The sequence below is a fragment of the Aethalodelphis obliquidens genome, unplaced genomic scaffold (assembly GCF_003676395.1).
Source record: "Aethalodelphis obliquidens isolate GAN/ISIS:26980383/991018 unplaced genomic scaffold, ASM367639v1 scaffold1, whole genome shotgun sequence".
Taxonomy (NCBI): Eukaryota; Metazoa; Chordata; class Mammalia; order Artiodactyla; family Delphinidae; genus Aethalodelphis; species Aethalodelphis obliquidens.
Genome location: NW_020837945.1, coordinates 60,150,622 through 60,173,507, shown reverse-complemented (window position 1 = coordinate 60,173,507; position 22,886 = coordinate 60,150,622). Strand labels below are relative to the sequence as shown.

At 40.4% G+C, this 22,886-nt stretch overlaps 1 protein-coding gene across 5 annotated transcripts; it reads right to left on the bottom strand.

Annotated features, from left to right (window-relative positions):
* Positions 1–313: 313 nt before the first annotated feature.
* QTRT2 (queuine tRNA-ribosyltransferase accessory subunit 2) lies at positions 314–22,884 on the bottom strand. 5 transcript variants are annotated; one of them, XM_027105146.1, is made up of 10 exons: positions 22,721–22,884; positions 18,390–22,549; positions 16,340–16,560; positions 15,542–15,597; positions 13,757–13,833; positions 11,374–11,586; positions 7,175–7,374; positions 4,894–5,045; positions 3,072–3,189; positions 314–1,407 (listed from the first exon to the last, which is right to left on the bottom strand). In XM_027105146.1, exons 2-10 carry the CDS (start codon positions 18,399–18,401, stop codon positions 1,176–1,178), a joined length of 1,281 nt encoding a protein of 426 aa, XP_026960947.1. In that variant the 5' UTR covers positions 18,402–22,549; positions 22,721–22,884; the 3' UTR covers positions 314–1,175. The 5 variants fall into 5 exon arrangements, with proteins under 5 accessions (XP_026960947.1, XP_026960957.1, XP_026960940.1 ...); XM_027105156.1 differs by lacking the exon at positions 18,390–22,549; XM_027105139.1 differs by lacking the exon at positions 22,721–22,884 and having other exon boundaries at positions 18,390–22,670.
* Positions 22,885–22,886: the final 2 nt, after the last annotated feature.

Here is a 22,886-nt window from a genome sequence, read left to right as displayed (position 1 = left end):
GCGAAGGTCTTCCCAGCCTCAGGACCTGCTGATGCCAATTTACCAACCACTTTAAAATCTACAGGCTAAACCTTTCTAGGCTCTCAAATATCTCTACTGTTGCCTGACTCCTGGCACCACTGCATTTTTCATCAGGCCAATAGTGATCAATAAACAAGGATACACATAAAGCTATGGTTCCAATCTAAAACTTCTTGTTCCCCAAATATTAGAGCGAAATGGAATCTTAGAAATTAGTTTAGTACTATTCACTTTGCCTGTCCCCATTTATTCAGGAGGAAGCAGGCATGGAGAGGTTAAGTGATTTGCTCAAGTGTCATAGTTGAGTAGAACTGAAACCCAATCCTCTAACTGGCAGGCCAGGGCTCTGTCCAAGTGAACACACGGTGACTGAATCTCCCCAGGTGATGTAGCTCCAGTTATTATGTGGTTCGACTCTTAATGACCCTACAAGGCAGAACACAGTGGATCTGCACGACCAGATGAAAGCAGCTAGGCAAACTTTCAGCTCCTAATAGGCAACTGCGCTGACTCTAGTGAGACAAGTCACAGAAAGACCATATGGTCAAACGAAGAGTGTGCCCTGGGCCAACTGGTCATTGGAGCAATGTGTGAGCTCCACATTCCGTGGAGATGTGAGCCTGGTTAAATCACAAGGTTGATTGCACTGCCAGGACAGCTTGGAAGGCACAAGTGTCGAAAAGAGACCCCTGAGAATATAAGGATTAAAATGAAGAAAACTCTTGAATCAGACAAATTCCTTCTTGGTCAACAGGCATGTGTCCACAGAGGTCATGCTACTCATGACCAATCAACTCCCTTCAAGCTCCAATCCAGCTCAGTGAACCCTCAGATTCTCATCATCCCCACTTCAAGGCTGTCCCTTCACATCTAAAGCTTTTATCTTTGACTAAACGAATCTCTGTTGACTAAAAGAGTTAGCGCAGAAATATTCAAGGTCAGGTTTCAATTCTTTCTGATCAATCTAGGTCATTCTAGGTCATTTCAGTCGTAAGAAGAAGTCTCTTTAGCCTCAGTACAGATGTTCCTTATCTGAGTAGACTTCATTCTCAAATATAAGTGATTAAAGTGAAGATCGCTTCCTGCTGTCTTCCTCCCACATCACAACCGTGGTGCAGGCTCAACGTGAAGAGTGAGGTTATGCGTACCAGGTCTCAAGACGCCTGCCTGTGGATGAGCTCTTTCAACTGTGCCAGTCGGTCACTTTTTAGTGCTTCCCGGATGGCCTGGAAAAATCCAAAGTAGTGTTCAAAGTTGTGCATCATGAGCAGGACGCCAGCCAACAGCTCGTTGGTCACCAGCAGATGGTGGATGTACGCACGAGTGTGATTCTTACAGCAGTAACAGGGACACCCTCTCACGAGTGGATCAAAGTCCTCCTGGTACCTGAGAAAGGAAGTTACAACGATATTCCGGAAAGTGAGGAAAACAAGACCTCGACAACCTAGACTAACCTACTCTGCTGGCACGCAACCAATAGTTAGTAACACAACTGGCAAATGTAGTGCCAGGCACCTGCTTAAGGCGGCAACGTGGTCAAAAGTTAACAGAGAGTACAATGGGCCGGGAGACTCAGGAGTCTTCCTCAGATGGATACGACCTCCTAGACTGAGGCTTACCAAGGAGCAGCAGAAGAGTCACGTGCTCGCTCCCCCCTGCTGAGCAGGGTTAGTCACACTGTACAGGCACACAAAAATGTCAGGAGACACTGTTCTGATGAATGACACTTTTCTCCCACTCGCCACCAGGGCTAATATTAGAAGAGATGATATGACCTTTTACTTGCATAGCTTTTTGCAGTTTACAAAAAACTTTTATGTATACTGTCTCATTTAATCTCTGTAACCACCCATGGAGATAGGCATTTTTCCTGTCACTTTACCAGTGAAGACTGCCAAGGGGTTTAAGAGGGAGGGCTATGGAGCAACAATGCCTGGGGTTGGTTCCTGGCTCACAACTCACTTGGGAAAGTCACTTAACCTCCCCGTGTCTTTGTTTTCTCATCTGAAATGTAATAAGGTAGTAACAGTGCCTACCTAATAAGAGTTGTTACAAGAATTAAATAAGTTAATATAGTAAAGGACACTGCTAGGTACATGCTAAGCACTATATACGTGCTACTTTCTATCAGCTATTAAAAAGAAGTTAAATGACTTGACCAAGGTCACACAGTCACAAGCAAGGCTACTATCTGAACGCCAAATCTCCAAAACTTCTAGTGCTGATGATAAAAATATCGGAGTTTCCAATTATATCTATAATGTAAAGTGAATTTTAGTAGTAACCATTTATATTACCCTAGGTTTTTAAAAATGGAAATGAATCTCCTTGGCTATTTTTCAAGAAGTCAAATGTGGTAAACGTCACCATTACAGACCTATAATCAAGAAATCACTATAGAAATAAGAACTAGGAATTTCATATTCTTTCATAAATTTTCAAGTCTGTCCCGTTACTAGATAGACATAAATAAGTCTGAGTCCCTAAAATGTCCCTTTACATAAGACCAAAAACACCCCAGCATTAAAGTGAGTATACCAAGTTCACAGAAAAACCGCTCACTGGTTCACTGATGATTTCCACTTTGGGCCAAATACAAAGTTATTAGATATCTTAGTTCGGTCTTTATAGAGGCAAATATTTTATTTAAGATTTATAATCTGTATATAACCAAGATGGCTTAAATTCCTTAAAATTTAAAAATTTTGTTGTAATATTTTATCTTGAAATCCTTATTTTACACTGTTATTATTTAAAGTAATCATAAGGAGTAAAGAACACCAAACAATGGATCTGGTCTAATTTTTCTGACAGCTCTTCTAAAACAACAGTTATCTAGCCTCAGTTTTCTGACAAGACAAAGTACACAAATTCATCTGCAGAAGAAAAGAGTACTGCTGGCACTGAATTTGAGAAGGCCCAAGCAATATCCAACTATAAATATTTTTTGAAGTCATGAACTGAAAAGGGAACAGTTATATAAACTTTCAAAACAGACTGAAATTAAAAAGTCAGAAATCAAAATCCATACTTAAAAAAAAATTCCTTACTTTTTTTCCTTCAGATTAATTTCAAATGATGTCATTTCTCGGTTGCAGCTAGTTGTTTTACTCTTCTTTGTTTGATCCGCATATTTTCCTTCTTCCTGTGTCCCATTTTGTTGCAATACTAAAGGACAAACCAACAAAAAGGTCTTGAATGAAGATCAGATAAAGAGTGGCCATTGGGAGAATTTTATTTTAGTTACTATTTCATGCCCTTTGACTCTGTAATTCCACTCCTCAGAACTTATCGGAAGGAAATAGCACAAGAAAAACAAAGCAATATGTAACAAGATGATCAATGGCCTATGACCTATAGTACCAAAACTTGGAGATTCAACTATGTCTAAGGGAACAGTAGTTACAAGTATATATCTTATAATTAAATGGGGACTTGAGTTGTTCCCTTGAACTCTTTGCTTTAAGAAAGAACATTCCTGGAATTGCAAGAGAAACACCAGGAATACTCATCTACTTGCCTCTCTTCAGAGCAGCTGGCTCTTTGCATAGTAACTAGTGTTACTAGGGGGAATTGCTGCCTACATTATGCAACTTATTCCTTTGGAATTTTCACTTTGTAATTGGCAAAAAGCCTCAATTTACTATACACACACACACGCACACAAATGTGATTCATAATACTTGCATAAAAATGTTCAAACTCAGTTTTCCCAATCATAAAGAAATTTGGCTTTCTCTGGCCCAAAAGGAACGTGTTTGTTACAGAGAATTCAATATCAGGGTCTTTGTAGAGTTTTGCGTATTCACGGTACAGAATGACTATCAGTCACCTATGTCCTGGCAGAGATAATTTCACTTGTAAATGAAGTCATGAACATGTATAAAGTGTTTATGGTGTGCCTATCCAAATACATTACGTTATAGTCTGTCTAAAAGACAGTAAAATTGACCTCCTCTACATATGAATTTGATCAACTTGATTGATTTTGTTTCTAGAACTAATTCCATTTAGATTAACGCTTCAGTTGCTTTATAGGAGTGTAACATATTCTGAATGAAATTTTCATCACTTGTGGGGAGTAAAATGAACCCTTAAAGAAGTCTCTGGCCCTACTCAAATTTAAGGTTGGCGGTGATAGAGCAAGAGTTCAACGGAGAGCAGGACGAGAGAAAGGAAAGCACACTCTGAAGGCCAGACGGAAGGCCAGGCACACAACATTCTCCTGAAACACTGTGGAGACACTTCAAGGGACCCCAACCCAAAGTCTGTATCCTGGTTCCTTTTCTACTGCCAGTTAAATGTTAGAAACTGAAACTGCTTTTCTTGACCTCTGAATAACTAAACACTAAAAGAAAATGGCAGTGCTTCAAAGCACCATTAGCAGAGGAAAACAGCTTTCACATCTCAGTATGTATAAAAAACCAAAAAAGCAAAAGTAACACTAGGATCAGAGGGGATGAGACTCCTTGTGTATTAATAGCATGGGGTTTGCAAAAAGCAGACAAGAACTCTTTTGTGAAAAAACAAATTAACTTTTACCAAGCAGTTCAAAGGTTTTCTTTTCTTAGATTTTCATCACTATTCACTCTGAATGTTCTTTTTTCAGGTTTTTAATAGAAGAGGTTTTGTTTTTCTTGGTTCTGCTCACTACAAAATCACTTCCTAATATTGATGAGCTATGTGTATAGTATTAAGTGCCTGGTTTTGTGTGCCAACATGCCGGGCGTACAGATAAGAAACAAAGACATAGTTTTATAAAAGGCTGGCTTTATAGTATGCACATGTTTCTGGCTTGTAACTCAAGGCAAAAATTGATAGGAAATAGAGAGAATTTAAGGGTAACAGAGAGATTAACTTCAAAAGACCTACATGTCTCTTCAGGAATCGGCTGGTAATCAAAGCTGAAAGTGAGGGCACATCCCCGCTCTGTTGCTAGATAAGGGAAAAAACTCTCAAATAAGTCCACTCCTCTTTCAATACACTCGAGCACCTCATCTGGCTGGCTAACACCGCAGATGAGCCTGTGAAAATAATATGAACAGTGACATAAGAACAATGCCAGGAATGAAATCAGAGAGTCTTTCCAGAGGGCATTAACAGTAATAATAACAAAAATCATGGTTAGCGTGGCAGGCAGCAGACAAGGAGGTGTATGGAAAGAACATAGAGCTTTGGAGGCAGAGAGACCTGGACCAGAATCCCTACTTGCTGTGTTACTTTGGGAAGGTTTCTTAACCTTTCTGAGTTTTAGTTTTCTCATTTTAAAAACAACAGCAAGAATACATACCTCATAGACTGGTTGTAAGGATTAATGAGATATCCGCAAAAGCACAAAGTGTAGTTTCTGCCCCAAAGAGAAGCTTAACAAAGGTTAGTTTTCCTTCCCTTCTCATCCCTTCTGAAATAACCTCCGTAGTCTCAGACTGAACTTTGTAGTCTTCCTATTCACTACATAAGATTTTTTTAGTGCAAAGCTGTGTGCTTTATTTCCCCTTCAAATACTCTTCCATGTTTTAACTGTATTTTGCTTCTAATTCTTTTTCATAATTGCTTCAAGAAAGACATTTTTATCTACTGTATTCTTCATGGGTTCATTTACGAAGCAATTCTTGCTCTCGGAATTTCAACTCTGCCCACAGGCTCTAAGTTTTCTTTATGCTTCTTTATATCTTCTCCATTAATAAAATGTCTGCATGGTAGAATGAGATGGTATTTCCAGAGGCAATGGGTAATGAATTCTGAGAGTGTTACTAACATTCAACCAGGTTTTGCCACTAAAACGAGATGGGGAAATGCACTAGACTAGGGCTGGCTGGCTGGCTGCTATTTTTTATGTTTGTTTTTCTACTCATAGGTCCCTTTTACAAACTGGCAGAGAAAAGCTTATAGACTCCCTGATTTCTAAAAGAAGTCCAAAAAAAGGCTTATGTAATATTAAACAACTAGAACCCTTAAATATATGCTGGTTTTTCTGACTACAGTTTCCTTCAAGTAATGTCATGTTTTAGAACTCCTCTCCAACTGAAGCTGGCATTTCTACACACTTATAGAAAGAAAAACAATCCCAGCTTTCAAATCCAGTAACAGACATCTGTGAGCACTTAACTCAAAAGGAGTCCAGAAAATGACTAGAAATACTAGTGCTGAATTATCATCTGCACCAGAATGAAATAAGCACAGGAGGCAAAGCAATGAACACAGAGAGCTAGGATAAAACTGGGGCGGGCGGGGCGGGGGGAGGGGGGAATGCTGGCTGGGGTGATGGCAATATCTTGCTCTGGCTGGTGTTTACACAAGCATATATACCAATAAAAATTCATCCGGGTATACATAAGATTCATATACTTAACTGCAAGCTATACCTGGATTTTTTAAAAAGAGTAAAATTACATACACATATCCAGCAGCCCAAGGGGTATAAAGCAGCACCCCATAATCAAACCTCTTAATATATCTGTAGGAAAAAAGCATGAATATTCATATCAACTGGGATAAAAGACTACGGTTTTTTAAAAAGAAAAAATTTGAATAGTCTTATAAGACATTGGCTATACTCAGAAACTTGGGGATTTTTAGCTCTGAATCTTGCAGATCACTCTTCTCTCCAGCACATAATGAATCCTGTGACTGATGGAAAGAACCAACCCCACTAGGGTTGCCAGTGCCCTTGATTTCAAAAAATAATACCACTCACTACCTGCCTCAAATCTAAGAACTTCTTAAAGGACCTTATTGACAGAACCCATCTTCATTCCACTAGGCATCCCAGGTCTGTCCTTAACTTTACTTGCTTAAGGCCAGAGTTCCACATGACTTTCTATCTGTCCCCAGGCACCAGGTTATAGTGAATAAAGAACAATATTTACAATTGGCACAAGGATGAGGGGAACCAGTATAACACTTGCCCTCACTTATAATGAGGATCAAATTAATTCACATGGCAGTGTCCTCTGGTCTACATTCTGAAATCAAAGGCTAGACAGCCTTGATGGAAACTTCCTCCACAGTCTGCCTCAGCAGACTCAGCCCAGAAAGAACGTAATCAAAACATCAAAAGACACACCCACGTACAGACTGCATACCACACATTCGGCAGCACCCCTGCTCTGCAGCTCACCAGGCTCGACCTGCACCCTGACTGAACACTAGCCTCGGTTTGTGCTCCGGTAGCTCCGCAGTGACTGATGACAGCAAGTGCAGTCTAGTCTCCAGGGTTGTTGGAGTCCCTTGAAAGCCATCCAGAAGGAAGCCACCTACAGGCCGCTTGGCTGTCTCTCGTGCTGACCTCAGCCTCTCCTCCATCACATCTCCACCTTCAATCACTCCAATGATCATACTTTTCTGGAGGACCTAAGGGAAGAAAGGATTGAACGCTTTTAACTGTTTCCAGTAGTGGAGACCTTTGTTTAAATGAGCCTTACCGCCTTCCTAAGAACCCTTAGGGCTCCAAAGAACACAATTTGAAAGCCACTCAAAAAGGGAAGAAAAGACCGAAGAGAAGCTGAGGCAATCAACATAGTTAATCAGGCTTTAGCGTAGATTAAATTAAGCACACACCAAGCAGGTATAAGAGGAAAAGAACAAAAGCAACAGTTTTAATTTCTATAAATGGCTATCTTGGTCTACCTTAGGTTACTTCTAAATCTCTTAGTTAGTAATAACTTTAGGAACTGCAAAACTGTTTGGACGGAGCAACTGACTGTCGATTTGGAAAAACATAAAACAAAAATTACTACTGTACACCATCCTCAAAAATAAATTCCAGGGCTTCCCTGGTGGCGCAGTGGTTGAGAGTCTGCCTGCCGATTCAGGGACACGGGTTCGTGACCCGGTCCGGGAAGATCCTACATGCCGCGGGGCGGCTGGGCCCGTGAGCCATGGCCGCTGAGCCTGCGCGTCCAGAGCCTGTGCTCCGCAACGGGAGAGGCCACAACAGTGAGAGGCCCGCATACCGCAAAAAAATAAATAAATTCCAGACGGCCCTAAGATCTAAACATAAAAAATATAGTTATACAAGTATTAGAAGAATAGGTTGAATATTTTTATAGTCTTGAGATAAGGAAGGCCTTTCAAAGCAAGCTAAAGCTTACAGGAAAGGGCAGACATATTTGAGTACAAAAACAATAAAAATTCCCTAGTGAAATATACTATCAACAAAGACAAAGGGGAACTTATTCTTTGGAGGAACACATAAATGTCTACACCATAGGTAAAGCTCCGACAAATCCTCTAAGGAAATGACAACCCCATAGAAATCTAGGCAAATATGTGACTATGAACTTCAGAAAAACAAATGTGAATGCCCCGTACATATCTGGAGAGCTTACTAAACCTCACAAGTAAGGAAATGAAAACTGGAAATAATTCGATACCATTTTTGCCCATCACACTGACAAAAAAGTTAAAGACAGAGAGCAACATAGCAGAGGTAAAAGTGTTAGAGAAATGGCACTTATATACCCTGATAACTAGAGAGAATAAAAATTAGTTCAGCCTCTTGGGAGGGCAAGTAGATAACACTTACCAAAACGTCAATGCTTTTATCTTTATATATCCTAAAATTCCACTTCTAAGAATATCTCCTACAAATATATTCATTCATATGCACCAAGGTTTATTTGCGAAAGATGTTTAGAATAATGAAAAACTGGAAACATGCTAAACATCCATCAATAGAATAAAGGCTTGGGCTTCCCTGGTGGCGCAGTGGTTGAGAGTCCGCCTGCCGATGCAGGGGACACGGGTTCGTGCCCCGGTCGGGGAAGATCCCACATGCTGCGGAGTGGCTGGGCCCGTGAGTCATGGCCGCTGAGCCTGCACGTCCAGAGCCTGTGCTCCGCAATGGGAGAGGCCACAACAGTGAGAGGCCCGGGTACAACAACAACAACAACAAAAAAATAGAGTAAAGGCTTAAGTAAAGTATCAATATAATATGTTCATAGTAGGCTTCCTATATAGCTGTTTTAAAAAGAAAGCAGAACATATATTAACATATACATTGACAGGAAAAGAGTTTCAAGATATTGTTAAACAAAAACAAGCAAATTTTTGAATAGATGATTATATTCATGTAATAAAAACCACATATAGGCATGCATATATGTAATATTTATGTGTATGGAACTGTAAAAAAATAAGGTTTGCAAGGAAAAACACCAATCAACAGTGGCTCTCTGGTAGAAGAGAGGGATGGGGAGGGAGCCTGGAAGGCTATAAAGAGGGAATTTTGCTTTTTGGTTTAAGTAGGAGGAATACAATCAGTCTACTCCTCCAGAAAGAACACTTCATCTGCTGCGCGGAGAATGAATGAGGGGAGGGTAGGATGGGGTAGAAGACGACTTTAATCATCCAGGGAAAGACGAAGAAGAACTGGACTAAGGCAGTGGCGGGGTGGGGGGTGGGGGTGAAGAGGAGAAAGAGGATTTGAAACCTCATCAGGAGGTACAATCAACTCAACCTGACCGATTAGTTGCCTGGGGAGAGGATGAAGACAAAAATCTAGGAGGACTCCTGGCTCCAATTTCAGAAGTCCAGGGAGATGACGAGAGGAGCAAAGACAGGGGATCCTAAGAAAACAGTGGAGGGTGAGGCAAGATGATTATTCTCTTTCATGCATTCTGGGCTTGAGGTATCAGCCACTGAACATACGGACCGAAAGTCAGGGATATGTATATAAAGTGTGACTGCCCAGCCTAGAGAGAACGGTAGGTGCTTGACACAGTGCTGCCACTCCCCACGCCTGCTGCCATGGCAGACAGAGCCAGCCAGCGGGCCGCCCTCACCCCGTTGCACCTGGGAGCAGCTCCAAGCACCTTGAGATGGAACTCATTTGCCATCCCTGGCCTAGGGAATGCATGGAGAAGGAAAGAAAGCCGACAACAGAACCTTGGGGAGCTTCAATATTTAAGGGCATTCAGAGGAAGAGGAGTCAGTGAATCAGAGGGGAAAAAATCACAGGAAGAGGAAAAGATGTATGCCACCATACAAAGGAGACAGTTACAAGGCCTGCCCCTTTCCGTGACCAGTACAGCCCCATCTGGGAAATTCATTTTCATGGTGTAAGAACTATAACCATATAATTTATTGTCTAAAACGGGACACATTTAAAAGTAAAAGGGGGCACTATCAATAATCATGTCAAGACAATAGCGTGAGCATAAGGGGTACAGAGAGGGACCCCTGCATTTGACCAACACACAGAAACAACGTGAAACGGTCAGGCTGACTTAACACAGAAGAGGGATTTGAGGCTCATCTAATAATCACGCTCCGTCACACGCCCTGTCCTCCCTTTCTCCTCATCCAAACATTACTTATCCTACGAGGATAATTACTGGCTCAAAACAATTGCTAGCAAACAACTGTTGGCAGAGCTAACGATGTAGACCCACAGCCATGGCCCCACGCTGGACCCTTATTGCCCATACTGAGAGTTCTATTAAGAACGACAAGTAAGCTTCCTCTAATTATTTCATGTATATTAACTTGATTAGCCAAATTATATTTTTTATTGGTAAACTCAAAATAATGATGTTTTTGAAACTCCGTGTGCTTTTGCTGTAGTGGGGCCCACTTGTTGCTCAGGATTACTCTACATAAATGATCAGACACTGAAAGCTTCTCCTCTGATCATATCTCCTGTTCTCCCACCTCCTCTGCTCTCTCCTAATGAACCCTTCCTTTTCCAGCTTTATTAACTCTGCTATCAAGATCCTTTATTCACTGCTACAGCTTCATCTTCCCCAGCTCATGAGATGATGAGGTTACTGTGCCTTAAGGAGACAAGAAGGGTGGGGAGGGGCACATTCCAGACTTATTTAGGGAACTGGAACCAAGGTGGAGTGAAAAACTGAGTATTACTTGGATATTAAAAGGGGTCTTGAAAGACTCAAATCTCTGGGATGAGGAGCTGGGGGCTGCCACAAAGGGAGACAGAGTATTGAGGGAGAGCCGAAGGAAGAGCAGGTGAGAGGAGGGGAGACGCTGAGTTTGGTTATCTCTGAGTTTGAGGTGAATGTGAGGAATACTCTAGTGACAGAACCTAGCAAAGGCCTGTGGTTATGTAATTCTGAAGCTAAGTAGAGTGATCTCCATTACATACACAGTTTAGAATTTTCAGCAATTTAAACTAAGGGGAGCTGCCCAGGGAGAACAAATAGTGAGGGGTGAAAAGAGAGCCTAAGACAGAATCCTAAAGAGCAATAAAACAATCAGGAAAAAAAATCAGGTGAGAGTAAGAGACCAAGAAATGAGGAGCAGAGAAGCAGAAGGAGGAGAAAGGGTGGTATCTTGGAACGTAAATGAGCGAGAGTTTCTAAGAGAAAGGAGTGGTGAGTGGCACGGCTTTACCTCTGACTCTTCCTGTAGCTTCAGACAATTATCCAGGAATAGAAGCGATCGGTCAACAGACTTTCTGGCTCTCTTTATGGAAGTGGCTTCATCACACGTTGCCTCTCCATCTGAAAGGCACTGGAACCAGTCTGGCTGAAGGGCCTGCTGAATTGCCATGAACTTGGAGACAGTCATTTCCACTCGTCCTCCAACACCCCACACAGACACTGACTGCCACAGGACAAGACGATGAGGGATTCGGAAGAGTAACATGAAAAGAAAAAGAAAATAATAAAATGATCAAAGCAATCCTGAACTCAACTCTTCTTTACAGATGGAGAGATGGTGGCAATTCAATATCCTACACACGGTGGGTAAAGAGGTTTCCTATACTATATTCCAAATTCTCTAAGGACCTGATAGCTCAGAGGCACTCCGATAAAGTCTTTCAACGGCCACACAAGCCAACTTCTGAGTTAGCACTCAGAATTCTATAATTACTTTTCCAGAAGCCCAGTCTTCCATTCTCCGCCACACCCTGCTGTTCCTGAATACACCACAGACTTTAATTCTTCTGTCTTTGATCACATTGTTCCTTTTCACTGAAATGGCCTTCCCCTACTTCTCTGCCTGGTAAAATACTATTCAAGACATAAGAGTTCAAATACCATCTACTCTGTTGTGTTCCTTCAACGTTACTAGGCATAATCAATTGCTCACTCTTATAAGCTCTTTCAGCAATTTGTATTTATTTCTTTCACAGAAAAGATAGCCCTGGGGCTTCCCTGGTGGCGTAGTGGTTAAGAATCCACCTGCCAATGCAGGCGACACGGGTTTGATGCCTGGTCCGGGAAGATCCCACATGCCGTGGAACAACTAAGCCTGTGCACCACAACTACTGGGCCTGCGCTCTACAGCCCGCAAGCCACAACTACTGAGCCCGTGCGCCACAAATACTGAAGCCTGCATGCCTAGAGCCCATGCTCTGCAACAAGAGAAGCCACTGCAATGAGAAGCCCACGCACCAAAACGAAGAGTAGCCCGCACTCGCTGCAACTAGAGAAAGCCCATGAGCAGCAACAAAGACCCAACACAGCCATAAATAAACAAACAAAGGAAAAAAGAAAGAAAAAGAAAAGATAGCCCTTATCACACCATTGTATATATGTCTGACTAGAGTATCCGAATTCATGGTTGTGCCCCAAGTGCACAGTCTGGGGCCTCACACATTATTAATGTTTAGTAAGTGTTTACTAGATTGAGTTAGATACAGAAATATGTGCAAAGACATAAATCCCATAGTACACAAGAATCTCTATATGTACCTTTGGTTACTCCTTTCCCTACAGCATCTCTCTTCTTAGAAGAGATGGACATAAATGCGAGGCCACATATAATCTTTTTATTCTGGCACAAGAACACTGTTTAAATGAATCCTTTCTCCCTTATAAATGGAATAGACAACCGAGGTCAAAATATTTTCTTTTGAATTCAAATTACAAAATAAAAAGAAGTGTAAAACAGAAGACAAATTTAAAATAGTTACCTTAGGTAAGATTAATAGATATTGTTGATATCAATAAAGTGGGTGCAAGAAAAGTAACTGTTTGTAAAATTGCAATATATACTAAAGCTTTGCTAGAATGCTGTCCTCAGGGACAATGCAATGGGGCCATATCTCAGGTTAAAACTTTTAAGGAAGTCCTTTGAATACTGTTTTTCACCAGCTAAGATCTCCAGCTTTTTCAAATTCTGTTCTAAAAAGCAGTATTAGGGCTTCCCTGGTGGCGCAGTGGTTGAGAGTCCACTTGCCGATGCAGGGGACGTGGGTTCGTGCCCCGGTCCGGGAAGATCCCACGTGCCGCGGAGCGGCTGGGCCCGTGAGCCGTGGCCACTGAGCCTGCGCGTCTGGAGCCTGTGCTCCGCAACGGCAGAGGCCACAGCAGTGAGAGGCCCGTGTACCGCAAAAAAAAAAAAAAAGCAGTATTATACTGAGATACTATATATAGTTATACATGTGATAATACTCGTCAGCAACTTTCCCCACTATTCCTGAGGTTGTTAAAACTTCAAATAAAGCATGGTATCAAAAGACTATTGTTTTCTACCATCATAGCAATTTCTTTTTTTGGCATGTACTTGACCTTTCTCTACTCCCAAATTTTGGGCAACAATGAAAAAGCTGAGGATACAGTCCTTACCTTAACCTTATCCTTGGGCTGCCCCACTCTAACTCCTATGAACCACACCATCCCACTATAGTCGTAGAAATAAAGAGAAGGCATAAAGGGGTCTGGAATGGTTCAGCATCCCAAGCAGTGGGATCCTTGCAGCTGAGAGATCCCATAGGCTGACTTCCTGAGAAAAGCCTTCAGCCTTGGAGGACCTTCTGAGAACATACCTTATTTGTTACATAACCAGCTGGGCAAGGGCTGACTGGATCATGCAGGGAGCAGTACAAGAGTGATTCTGGCATGCCTGTATAAACATAAAAAAAGAACCCTTGAGAGGACTTACATCAACAATTACACTGTGTTGTAACAGAGAGCAGCTTCATAATGTGTACCGCTGGATAAAGCAAGTCTAAAACACAATAAATTGCTCATACTTTATCTTAGAATTGTAGGAGGCCTGTCAACATGAATGAAAAGATTACTTTGAAACCTACTAATCTAAAAGAAGAATTAAATGTAAAGGTTCATGTCTGAAGACATAGCGAGTTGCTACAAAGGAAAGGTATAACCTGAAGTATGATACAATGAAAGTGTTTAATGATATGTTGACCCTGCTTGATTTGCTTTGAAGAATTTAATATCAAGTATGGTCATTCTAGGCACTATCCAAGGGGAACTAGCTGCTGGAAAGATGAAATTATACAGTCAATAGGTAATCTTATTAATAATAAATCCAGCCCACACCATGGGTCCCTAGGGGCAGAATTATAGAAAAGCTGTAGGACATTGCAAATGGATCTCATTTTCAATAAGTTTCATTTACTCAAGATGCCAGTTTCTTAGGTTCTTTAATCAAAAAGATAGTTGTTTAAAAAAAAATCCAAAAAAAGTTTACTAAGCCATATGTACTTAAATTTCATATGCTGCATTTTCATAAGAAATAAAGATAGAATTTTGCTGAAAAAAGACCAAAAATATAAAGCAAACAAAAATCTCTGCAGTTCTCCACCTTATTGTCTACAATTTCAATTATTACAATTATCTCTACAAAGCTTATATTAGCTATTTTCACTTAATTATACGCTTGTATACTTTAAAGCTGGTTATTAAAATGGGTCTCAGATCAAGGAAAACGATATTATATAAATTCCTCTCCTGAAACACAGGCCCTTGTGACAACCAAGTTGTCATGCAGTTTCCCTCAGAAGCAGAGGACTGAACAACCAATGGAAGCAGGATTTTCATTCATTTAAGTGAGTCCTAGATATTGCGAAAAAGCTTCAAGAGAAAATGGTCTAGAGAAGAATTGGTTCTCTGGCTGTCCCTGCTAAGCTTTTCCTATAAATAAATGGACACATAGATCAGCATTCAAAATCCTATTTCTGGAACAGAAGATAATATTAACATATCAGAATATAGCTGAATATAGACTCTTCATCCTCTGCCTTATGTTTTAGGCACAAACATGACAAGCCTGCTTTGGATCTTAGGTGTGTCCCATGCAGTCCTTCACCTCTAGGTCTTTGCTCTTTGCCTGGAGTGTCTGCTCACACCTGTCTACCACCACCACTGCACCCACCTCCTGACCTGGCTAACTCCTACTCTTCCTTGACCCAGCTAAGGTGCCCCGTCATCTTCTTTGTCAAGAATACTTCCTTTATTCTGACCTCCTTCCACATGGACCCAACAGCAGGTTATGTGTTCCTTCCTCTGGGCTCTCATGATACATGTATCTACACCTGATCCTGCAAATGTAGTCACCACACTCTACTAGAATTACCTGTTTATCTTTATCCCAACTAGGCTCTGAGTTTCATGAGGGCAGCAGTTGTTTCCCACTCATCTTTGAATCCCCAGTTCAAAGGCGTTCCTGGTTCTTAGATACTCATTAAATGCTTATTAAATTAATGAATAAATAAACGTATGAATGAAGGATCAAAGAATAAACAGCATCTCCAACCTCCAAATTAATACACCACAAGGCACACACAAATAACCTGATTAATTTTTACCTATAAACTTTCCAACTCCTTCCTTATATTCTGCCAAGACTTCGTGATGTTCTGCCCTGTAAGCAAAACAGAAAACTATGTAACATAATAATGAATCATTCTAGATACTCTATGCAACAACTGAAGCCCTCTTCCCACCCAAACAAGCTACGTGACAGTAAATGTATCTCAAAAAACCAAGTACACCATTATTCAAGAGTCCCCACTCATTAGGTTGGGTTCACTAGCCAGAGCAAAGCTCTTCAATTTGCAAGTGGTTCTGTGAGAGGAGAAATTGGCAAAGAGCAATGGCCTCAGAATATCTAGATTTTCTTCTTTCCCTTGTCCCTTTAAAATCACTGTTATTAACACAATCTTACAGAGTTATTTGATCTTATAGCAGATTCTTCAATTAGGGATGAGGTCAGTATGTACATTACACAAAATGATCTCACTCCTTAGTTGTTTCCCTAGAGTAGAACATGTGCAGAGACAGAGAAAACTTTGAGGCTGGTGCGTGAAGACAGCCCCTAGGTTCCAAGTTTAGCCCTCATAGAGCATTCCAGGCCCTGTCACCCCTGGGAGCAGTGGCAATGAGGGCGGTATGGAAAAGTGAAGCAGCTCTATCACGTAGGTCTGGCCCATGATTCCAGATTAGGGCCAGATGATGTACAATATTTGATATCTCTCTTCTGATTTCATTCTAAAAAACCTACAGATTTTGCACGTAAGCAAAAAAGTCTTTCTCTTTACCACACCTTATTAAGGTAACCAAGCTGCTGCAGGGTTGACATGTGAATGACCAGGTCTCATACTTACAGTGATGACAGTGTAAGCTGAGCCATGGCAGGAACTCCGTGGATTTTATGCAGTGTGTGATGGGTCAGGTGTGGGGCAGAGCCAGTCTTGGTGTACAGAAGGCAGCCTGGAATGTCCATGGTGCAGTCCCCTGTTTTGCCTAGGTTTTTTATTTTTCCTAGGCGACAGCCATTAACCACCTTGGTAAGACTTAGCTTCATCCTAAGGGGTTCCTCTAGGTCCTGATAAGAAAAGTACATTACATTCAGAAGGAGTTCCATGATATCTAAAAGCTAAACATTTTTCCAAGCAAACTACAAAAAAAAAAGATAGCATGTTTGTTATTACTTCCAGTCTAGGATTTTTTTAGATATCAGGAATAGGGGAATGGGAAAAGACACAGAGAGAATAAGACACCTTCCCCAAAGTCCCAGCACAATATGATGACATCAACCACATTTAAATTCAGTCATAGAAATTTTGTCTGAGCTGATGGAAACCAAACAAACAGGACAGAAGTAAAGACTAATCATGGAAAGAGCACTGTGAAGCCATGGATTGCTCTCAGCCATGAAAATGTATATAGAGAAATGTCATACTGCTTAGGAAATACTGATTACTGATTTGATCTATTTTTTTCCTTTCTCTAATTTGAGAGAATACTAGACAACATAGCAATTTTTCCTAATATGTAATTAAATGAAGAAAACAGATTCCAAAACAGCATTCTGCTGTTTATTAAAATATATGGAAGAACATACATCAAAAGATAAACAGAGGTTATGTCAGAGAGGTGGGATTATTCTCCAACTTTGTTCTTACACGGTGTCCAAACAGAGGTGAGAAACTGTGTGGGAATCCATGCAATTCGTAAGCAACGTTTCATTATTCTTATAATTGGGAAGGAAAAATATTTGATTAACAAAAAAGATATACTTTCTAAATTCCACAGATACACAGGGAAAAAAAATCAGAAAACATGGTCAATTACTTTGCTGGACTGTGTTAATTTATTATTCAGTGAAGCAAATCCTGGGCCCCACTTTTTTTTTTGCGGCACGCGGGCCTCTCACTGCTGCGGCCTCTCCCGCTGCGGAGCACAGGCTCCGGACGCGCAGGCCCAGCAGCCATGGCTTACGGGCCCAGCCGCTCCGCGGCATGTCGGATCCTCCCGGACCGGGGCACGAACCCACGTCCCCTGCATCGGCAGGCGGACTCCCAACCACTGCACCACCAGGGAAGCCCATGGGCCCCACTTCTTTAAATGCCCTGTAAAACTCAGTGACCAGGCATGGCAGATCATTTGCAAAATGTCACTGGATATTCAGCATTTTGAAATACCAGCGTCTCTGTAGCAAGTATTGATACCATACCCTCTGGAATTTTTGCCAGTTAGGCTAGGCCCAGTTTTATTAATAGATAAATTAATGCAGCTCTCTGAGAGGTTCCAACCTTAGATCCTATCCTCTTAAGCATTATACTAAACCACACGCTGAAAGTCAACCATTGTTTAAGATGTTACCAAATAAATAAGCATTATTTATCATTAGTTAAAAAATATTCAGGGATGTATATATTACTTTTTTGGGAGTTATAAATTTTTATATTGAAACAAAATAGTTAACAGTCTTTTGAATTTTAGAAATAAGAATAACTACTTTCTGTATGGTTCAATAAGTGATTTCATGTTAAACATGAATTATAAAAAATAGTATAAGTATTTGGGGAAAGGCTGGTCAATTTTCTGTGACTCTACCTTCATTATTTCAAGTTATCACAAAGATAAAATGTCTCACTGGAACCCAAAGAAATGGAGAGTGTTAAGAAAAAAAAGTTATTATGTTTTAACAAAGGGTAATATAAAAGCTATTTTTTTAAAGCCATGCTATTACACATTAAAACTGTTAAAATAAAAGAAAGTTTATACCAAAAAAATAAATATAATTACAGGCTAATGAGAATGTAATATAGAAAATACAAGAGAATACAAAAGAAGAGTCATTAGTTTATACAATCATATTCCTTTTTTAAAAAAAGATTTATTTATTTATTATTTATTTATTTTATTTACTTTTGGCTGCATCGGGTCTTAGTTGTGGCATGCGGGATCTTTCCTTGTGGCGCGCGGGCTTCTCTCTAGTTGTGGCGTGCGGGTTTTCTCTAGTTGTGGCTCGTGGCGTTCAGAGCGTGTGGGTATCCCCCAGGCTCTCTCATTGAGGCGTGCGAGCTCAGTAGTTGTGGTGCGCAGGCTTGAGGGATCTTAGTTCCCTGACTAGGGATCGAACCCGCGTCCCCTGCGTTGTAAGGTGGATTCTTTACCACTGGACCACCAGGGAAGTCCCTCATACTCCTTATTGATTTATCAAATAATACACATAACCTTCTGGTTTCAAGTGATAAAAATCTTTTAAACTAACAGAGCTTGGAAGCCATTTGTAGCAAAGTTAAAGAATGTATCTTGCAATCTAAGTAAGTTCTAGAGAACTGAAGCGGGGGAAGCATGAAAGTAAGAAATTCACTTCAAAGTTAATGAATCAACCCTATTATTCTGACTATTAGAATCAACAAATATGGAACAATAGGTTTTTGAAACATAAATAAGAACTAATGAAAATTTAATGGACCAAGATTACTAATACTACAACAACTTAGCGCTTACTACCCTCACACACATCTGAGAATGGAAGAAACTGCATTGTCCCGCGTGTTTTCAGAAAGGCCTAGAGAGAAGAATTTGCTGGTTCCTCCCCTTACTCCAAAAGTTCTGTCTCATCTGAGCTGCTTAAGTTTTGTAAAGAGTTTAAATGTACACACGAGTTGTATTTTTTAAATTAAATCCATATAAAAGTAGGAAGAGTCTTCACAGGATAAAATTAGCATGTTTGAAAAATGAAGTTTAGGATTCTAGAATGCTACCAATTTTTATTATTATCTCTCCCCATCAAACCCTCCTTTCATTTTTCCAGTTTATTAATAAATAACATAAAAGACTGACCATCAAAGCTGCTGACAAGCATGAGATAATGTGCTTTTCCATGTCAAGTTAACTCAATTCCAGGTAAAAACAACAAACCGCAGTGCTTTAGTAAACTTCTGTTTAACATCCCAGGTAATGTATGATTGCCATCAGACTTCAGAAATGCTGAAAATAGTTAAGTCTGACCATTACTACCAGAGACGCCAAACTGAGAGCTCCTCATGGACCATCCCCTCTGCGGTTCCACAATAACAAATCTGAGGCTAAGCAAGATTAATCACACTTAGTCTAGAACCCAGGTCTCTGCCAAGAGGCCTGAGCTTTTGATTACATCTTTGAAGTGAGAGTAATACAATGTCTGTATATGCATATCTCCTCTTCCCACTCTTTCCTCAATTGAAGAAATAGCTTCCTTCATTCTCAACCCAAGGTCTGTCATTACAGGTCCATAGTAGTTCTAGAGGACCTCAGCCACCATGCTCTTAGATGCAGAGATGGGTCCTCCTGTGATACAATGCACAAAAGTTTAATCTCCATAACTTTAAGGATGAAATTGAAAATCCTTAGCTTAGTGTACTGAACCCACTAGATCAGCTGGAGAGAAATACCCACTTGGTTCTCTCCACAGTATGGGACTCTGATGCTGTGTACTTACATTCTGCTGTTTGGGGTTTCTTAAGAGTCCTACCCTAATCACAGTAAATGGACACAGCATCAAAGGAAAAAGTATAAGCAAGGAAAAGTAGACAAATGTGTCTAAAGAAAAGTATTGTAATAGATAAATTGTTACTGGTGATTCTGTGTATTTTGAGGATGAATGCAAATATGAAGAAATCTGAGGAAAGCAACAGAGAATGTACTTTAGCTGGAAATCAACATTTAAAAAATAACATGCAACTTTGTCCAGCTTTGAACCCAGCTTTCCTTTCCTCATTACTGATCAATTTGTGGTTAGTGTTTTTATAACTGCACATTTTTTCTAGGGGTTTAAACACAAAAAGGTTTTATTATGTAGTAATGTAAATATATACACACATACACATATTCATGTACATATTTTTAAAACATGCTTTTGGAGTGATATAGTCTATTAATCCAAGCAAAGTTCTCAAGAAACAAACTAACGGTCTCCAAAATATTAACTGGTTTTTATTTGGCTTCATATCATTACCCTTTTCCCTTTAACTTGTTGTGAGTCTCTTCTAAGATTTCTGGGGTTGTCTCTTCTCAATATACAAACATCTACATTTTCACTTCCTGGTAAAGTCTTAAAAAAACCATTAAAAGAGCCATTTGGAAATAATGGTTAATGGAAAAACTCTTAATCACTTTAAGGACAAGTAGATCTATGCTTTTACAAGGGCTAACCAAGATTCCCTGCACTTGTGGCAGCATTGTACATATCTTAATACCTCCATTGCCACATATTTCTCCCCTCCTTCCATCCCCTTAGGAAAAAAGGGAGTTTTAAATGTTTCTTAATGGATTCTCTACAGACTGTCATGGAAAGATGACCACAATACACTGAGGGAAAAGAGCAGGCTTAGGTGAACAGATTTTTTGCAAAAGAAAAATTGCGTATATATATTTATAAATATGCACACACAAACACACACTGTACACTGTCTGTATATGCATGCAAAAAAAGTCTGAAGGACTTCTAAACAATATGGTGCACTGAGCTGATTAAGAAAGACATACAGAAATGATGGACTCTAAAATTCTAGAAACTAGTAACGGAAGATGAGGAGGAAACTATTCAGAGGTACTATTCTAAAATTCTTACACTATTTGGGAGGAGGAGAGAGATCATGAATAATGTTAAACTTTAAGTATGCATGTTAAAAAATTTTAAGTAAGCATTAAAAGATTACTGAAAATGGATAATTCCCAAACCCGCTGGGGAGGGGCAGGGAAGGATCAAGAAGAATTGGTTAATACTTAAGGGAAAAAAAGAGGAAAAGAGACCAAAAGCACACCAAAAATAGAAAATACAAAATAAGATGGCAGGAGTAAGTCCAAATATGCCAGTAATCACAATAAAAGTTAAATTAGTTTCACATATTTAAAGAAATAACAACAACAGTAGCAACATTTATTGGGTGTTTACTGTGTATCAGGTCCTGTTATTCACGTTAACTCCACTATTATGTACTGTCATGTCAATCTAAGGCAGATGCTATTATTACGGGCATTTTACAGATGAGGAAACTGAGGCTAAAAAAGTGACCATTTACAAAGTGGCAGAGCCACTTAAATCATAGAAATCTGCCTTTAGAGGCTGTACTCTAATAGGCTGGTAGTCTATTAGAAGTCCCATCTTGTCCATAAACACATGCAATGTTTACAAATTAACTGTAATGTTAAGATATAATGTTAGTCATATTTTCCATTTTGCTATACTGTTATTACTGTTCTCGTCTTCCTTTATCTCCCTTCTCTGCCTCTATCCATCCTCCAACCTTTACAACCTTTCTATATATGCACACAAGCATTTAAATATACTTGTATGGGAAAGGGTGTTTTTTAATTTAAAAAATGTAAATATACTATACTATAAGCACTTCTCTGAAATTTGCTTTTCGCCCAGGAATACACAACGGATATTTTTCCTGAAGAAGAGACACAGAATTTAACTTACCCTTTAAAATAACTACTTCATGATACTGCATAGCTTGGATGTAACACAATTTAATCTACCATCACCCTTCTGATGAACACTCAAGCTACAGAACAGGTCTTGTGATTGCTGCAGTAGTCTTGAGGGCACAGCTTCCCTGATTTTTTTGACAAATCTCAAGTCTATTTCAGTTTATGTTTCCTGGCAGAGTTCTCTACATACATTGATTTTTTAATGGGTACCACACTCTAATGATTTAGGTACTATAGCTCCCATTTTGCAGATGAGTAAATCGAGGGTCCGACAGTTATTAAACAAGTTGCGTAAGGTCATACAACTACAAAGTAGCTGGGTCTAAATCTCTACCCTGCCTTATGAACCTACATATCCCAGCATGCACTGTCCCCGGGAACACTTAGGCTCAGTCAGTAACGATGGATTTAGCTTCACTCCATGGGCCCCAGACCTCGCGAAGCGCTTACATCAGGTATTCGAGATCGGTCCAACCCTCCCAAGCATCCTGGGGAGTCTAGAAAAAACTTGCGCACGGAAACTTGACCTTTAAGCAGAGCCCGGTCGAAAGGAGACACTTTTCTCTCTGAGATGCGGTGAGGCTCACACGATTTGGGAGAATCTGGATTTACAGAAGCCAGGATCCACCAGGAGACCCAGAAAAATGAAAGAGACATAGCGCCAGTACAACCGCAACACATCCAGGAAGCGTCTAGACGCGACGCGACTCTCTCGCAGCAGCCTCCCCTTACGCGTAGCAGCTCCCACACCAACAGGAAAAGGGGGCACTTACCTGCAAACCTCTCAACTTTTTTGGGCTTGAGACCCCTTAAGCTCCTCGCCGTTCGCTACCGCGTGTCCAGCTTTCACAATTCTCGGCTCCCTGAACCGCCGCCTCCGATGCAGAGCCAATCAGGGAGCATTGCGTCATCACCGGGCGCCAGGAAAAGGCAAAGGTA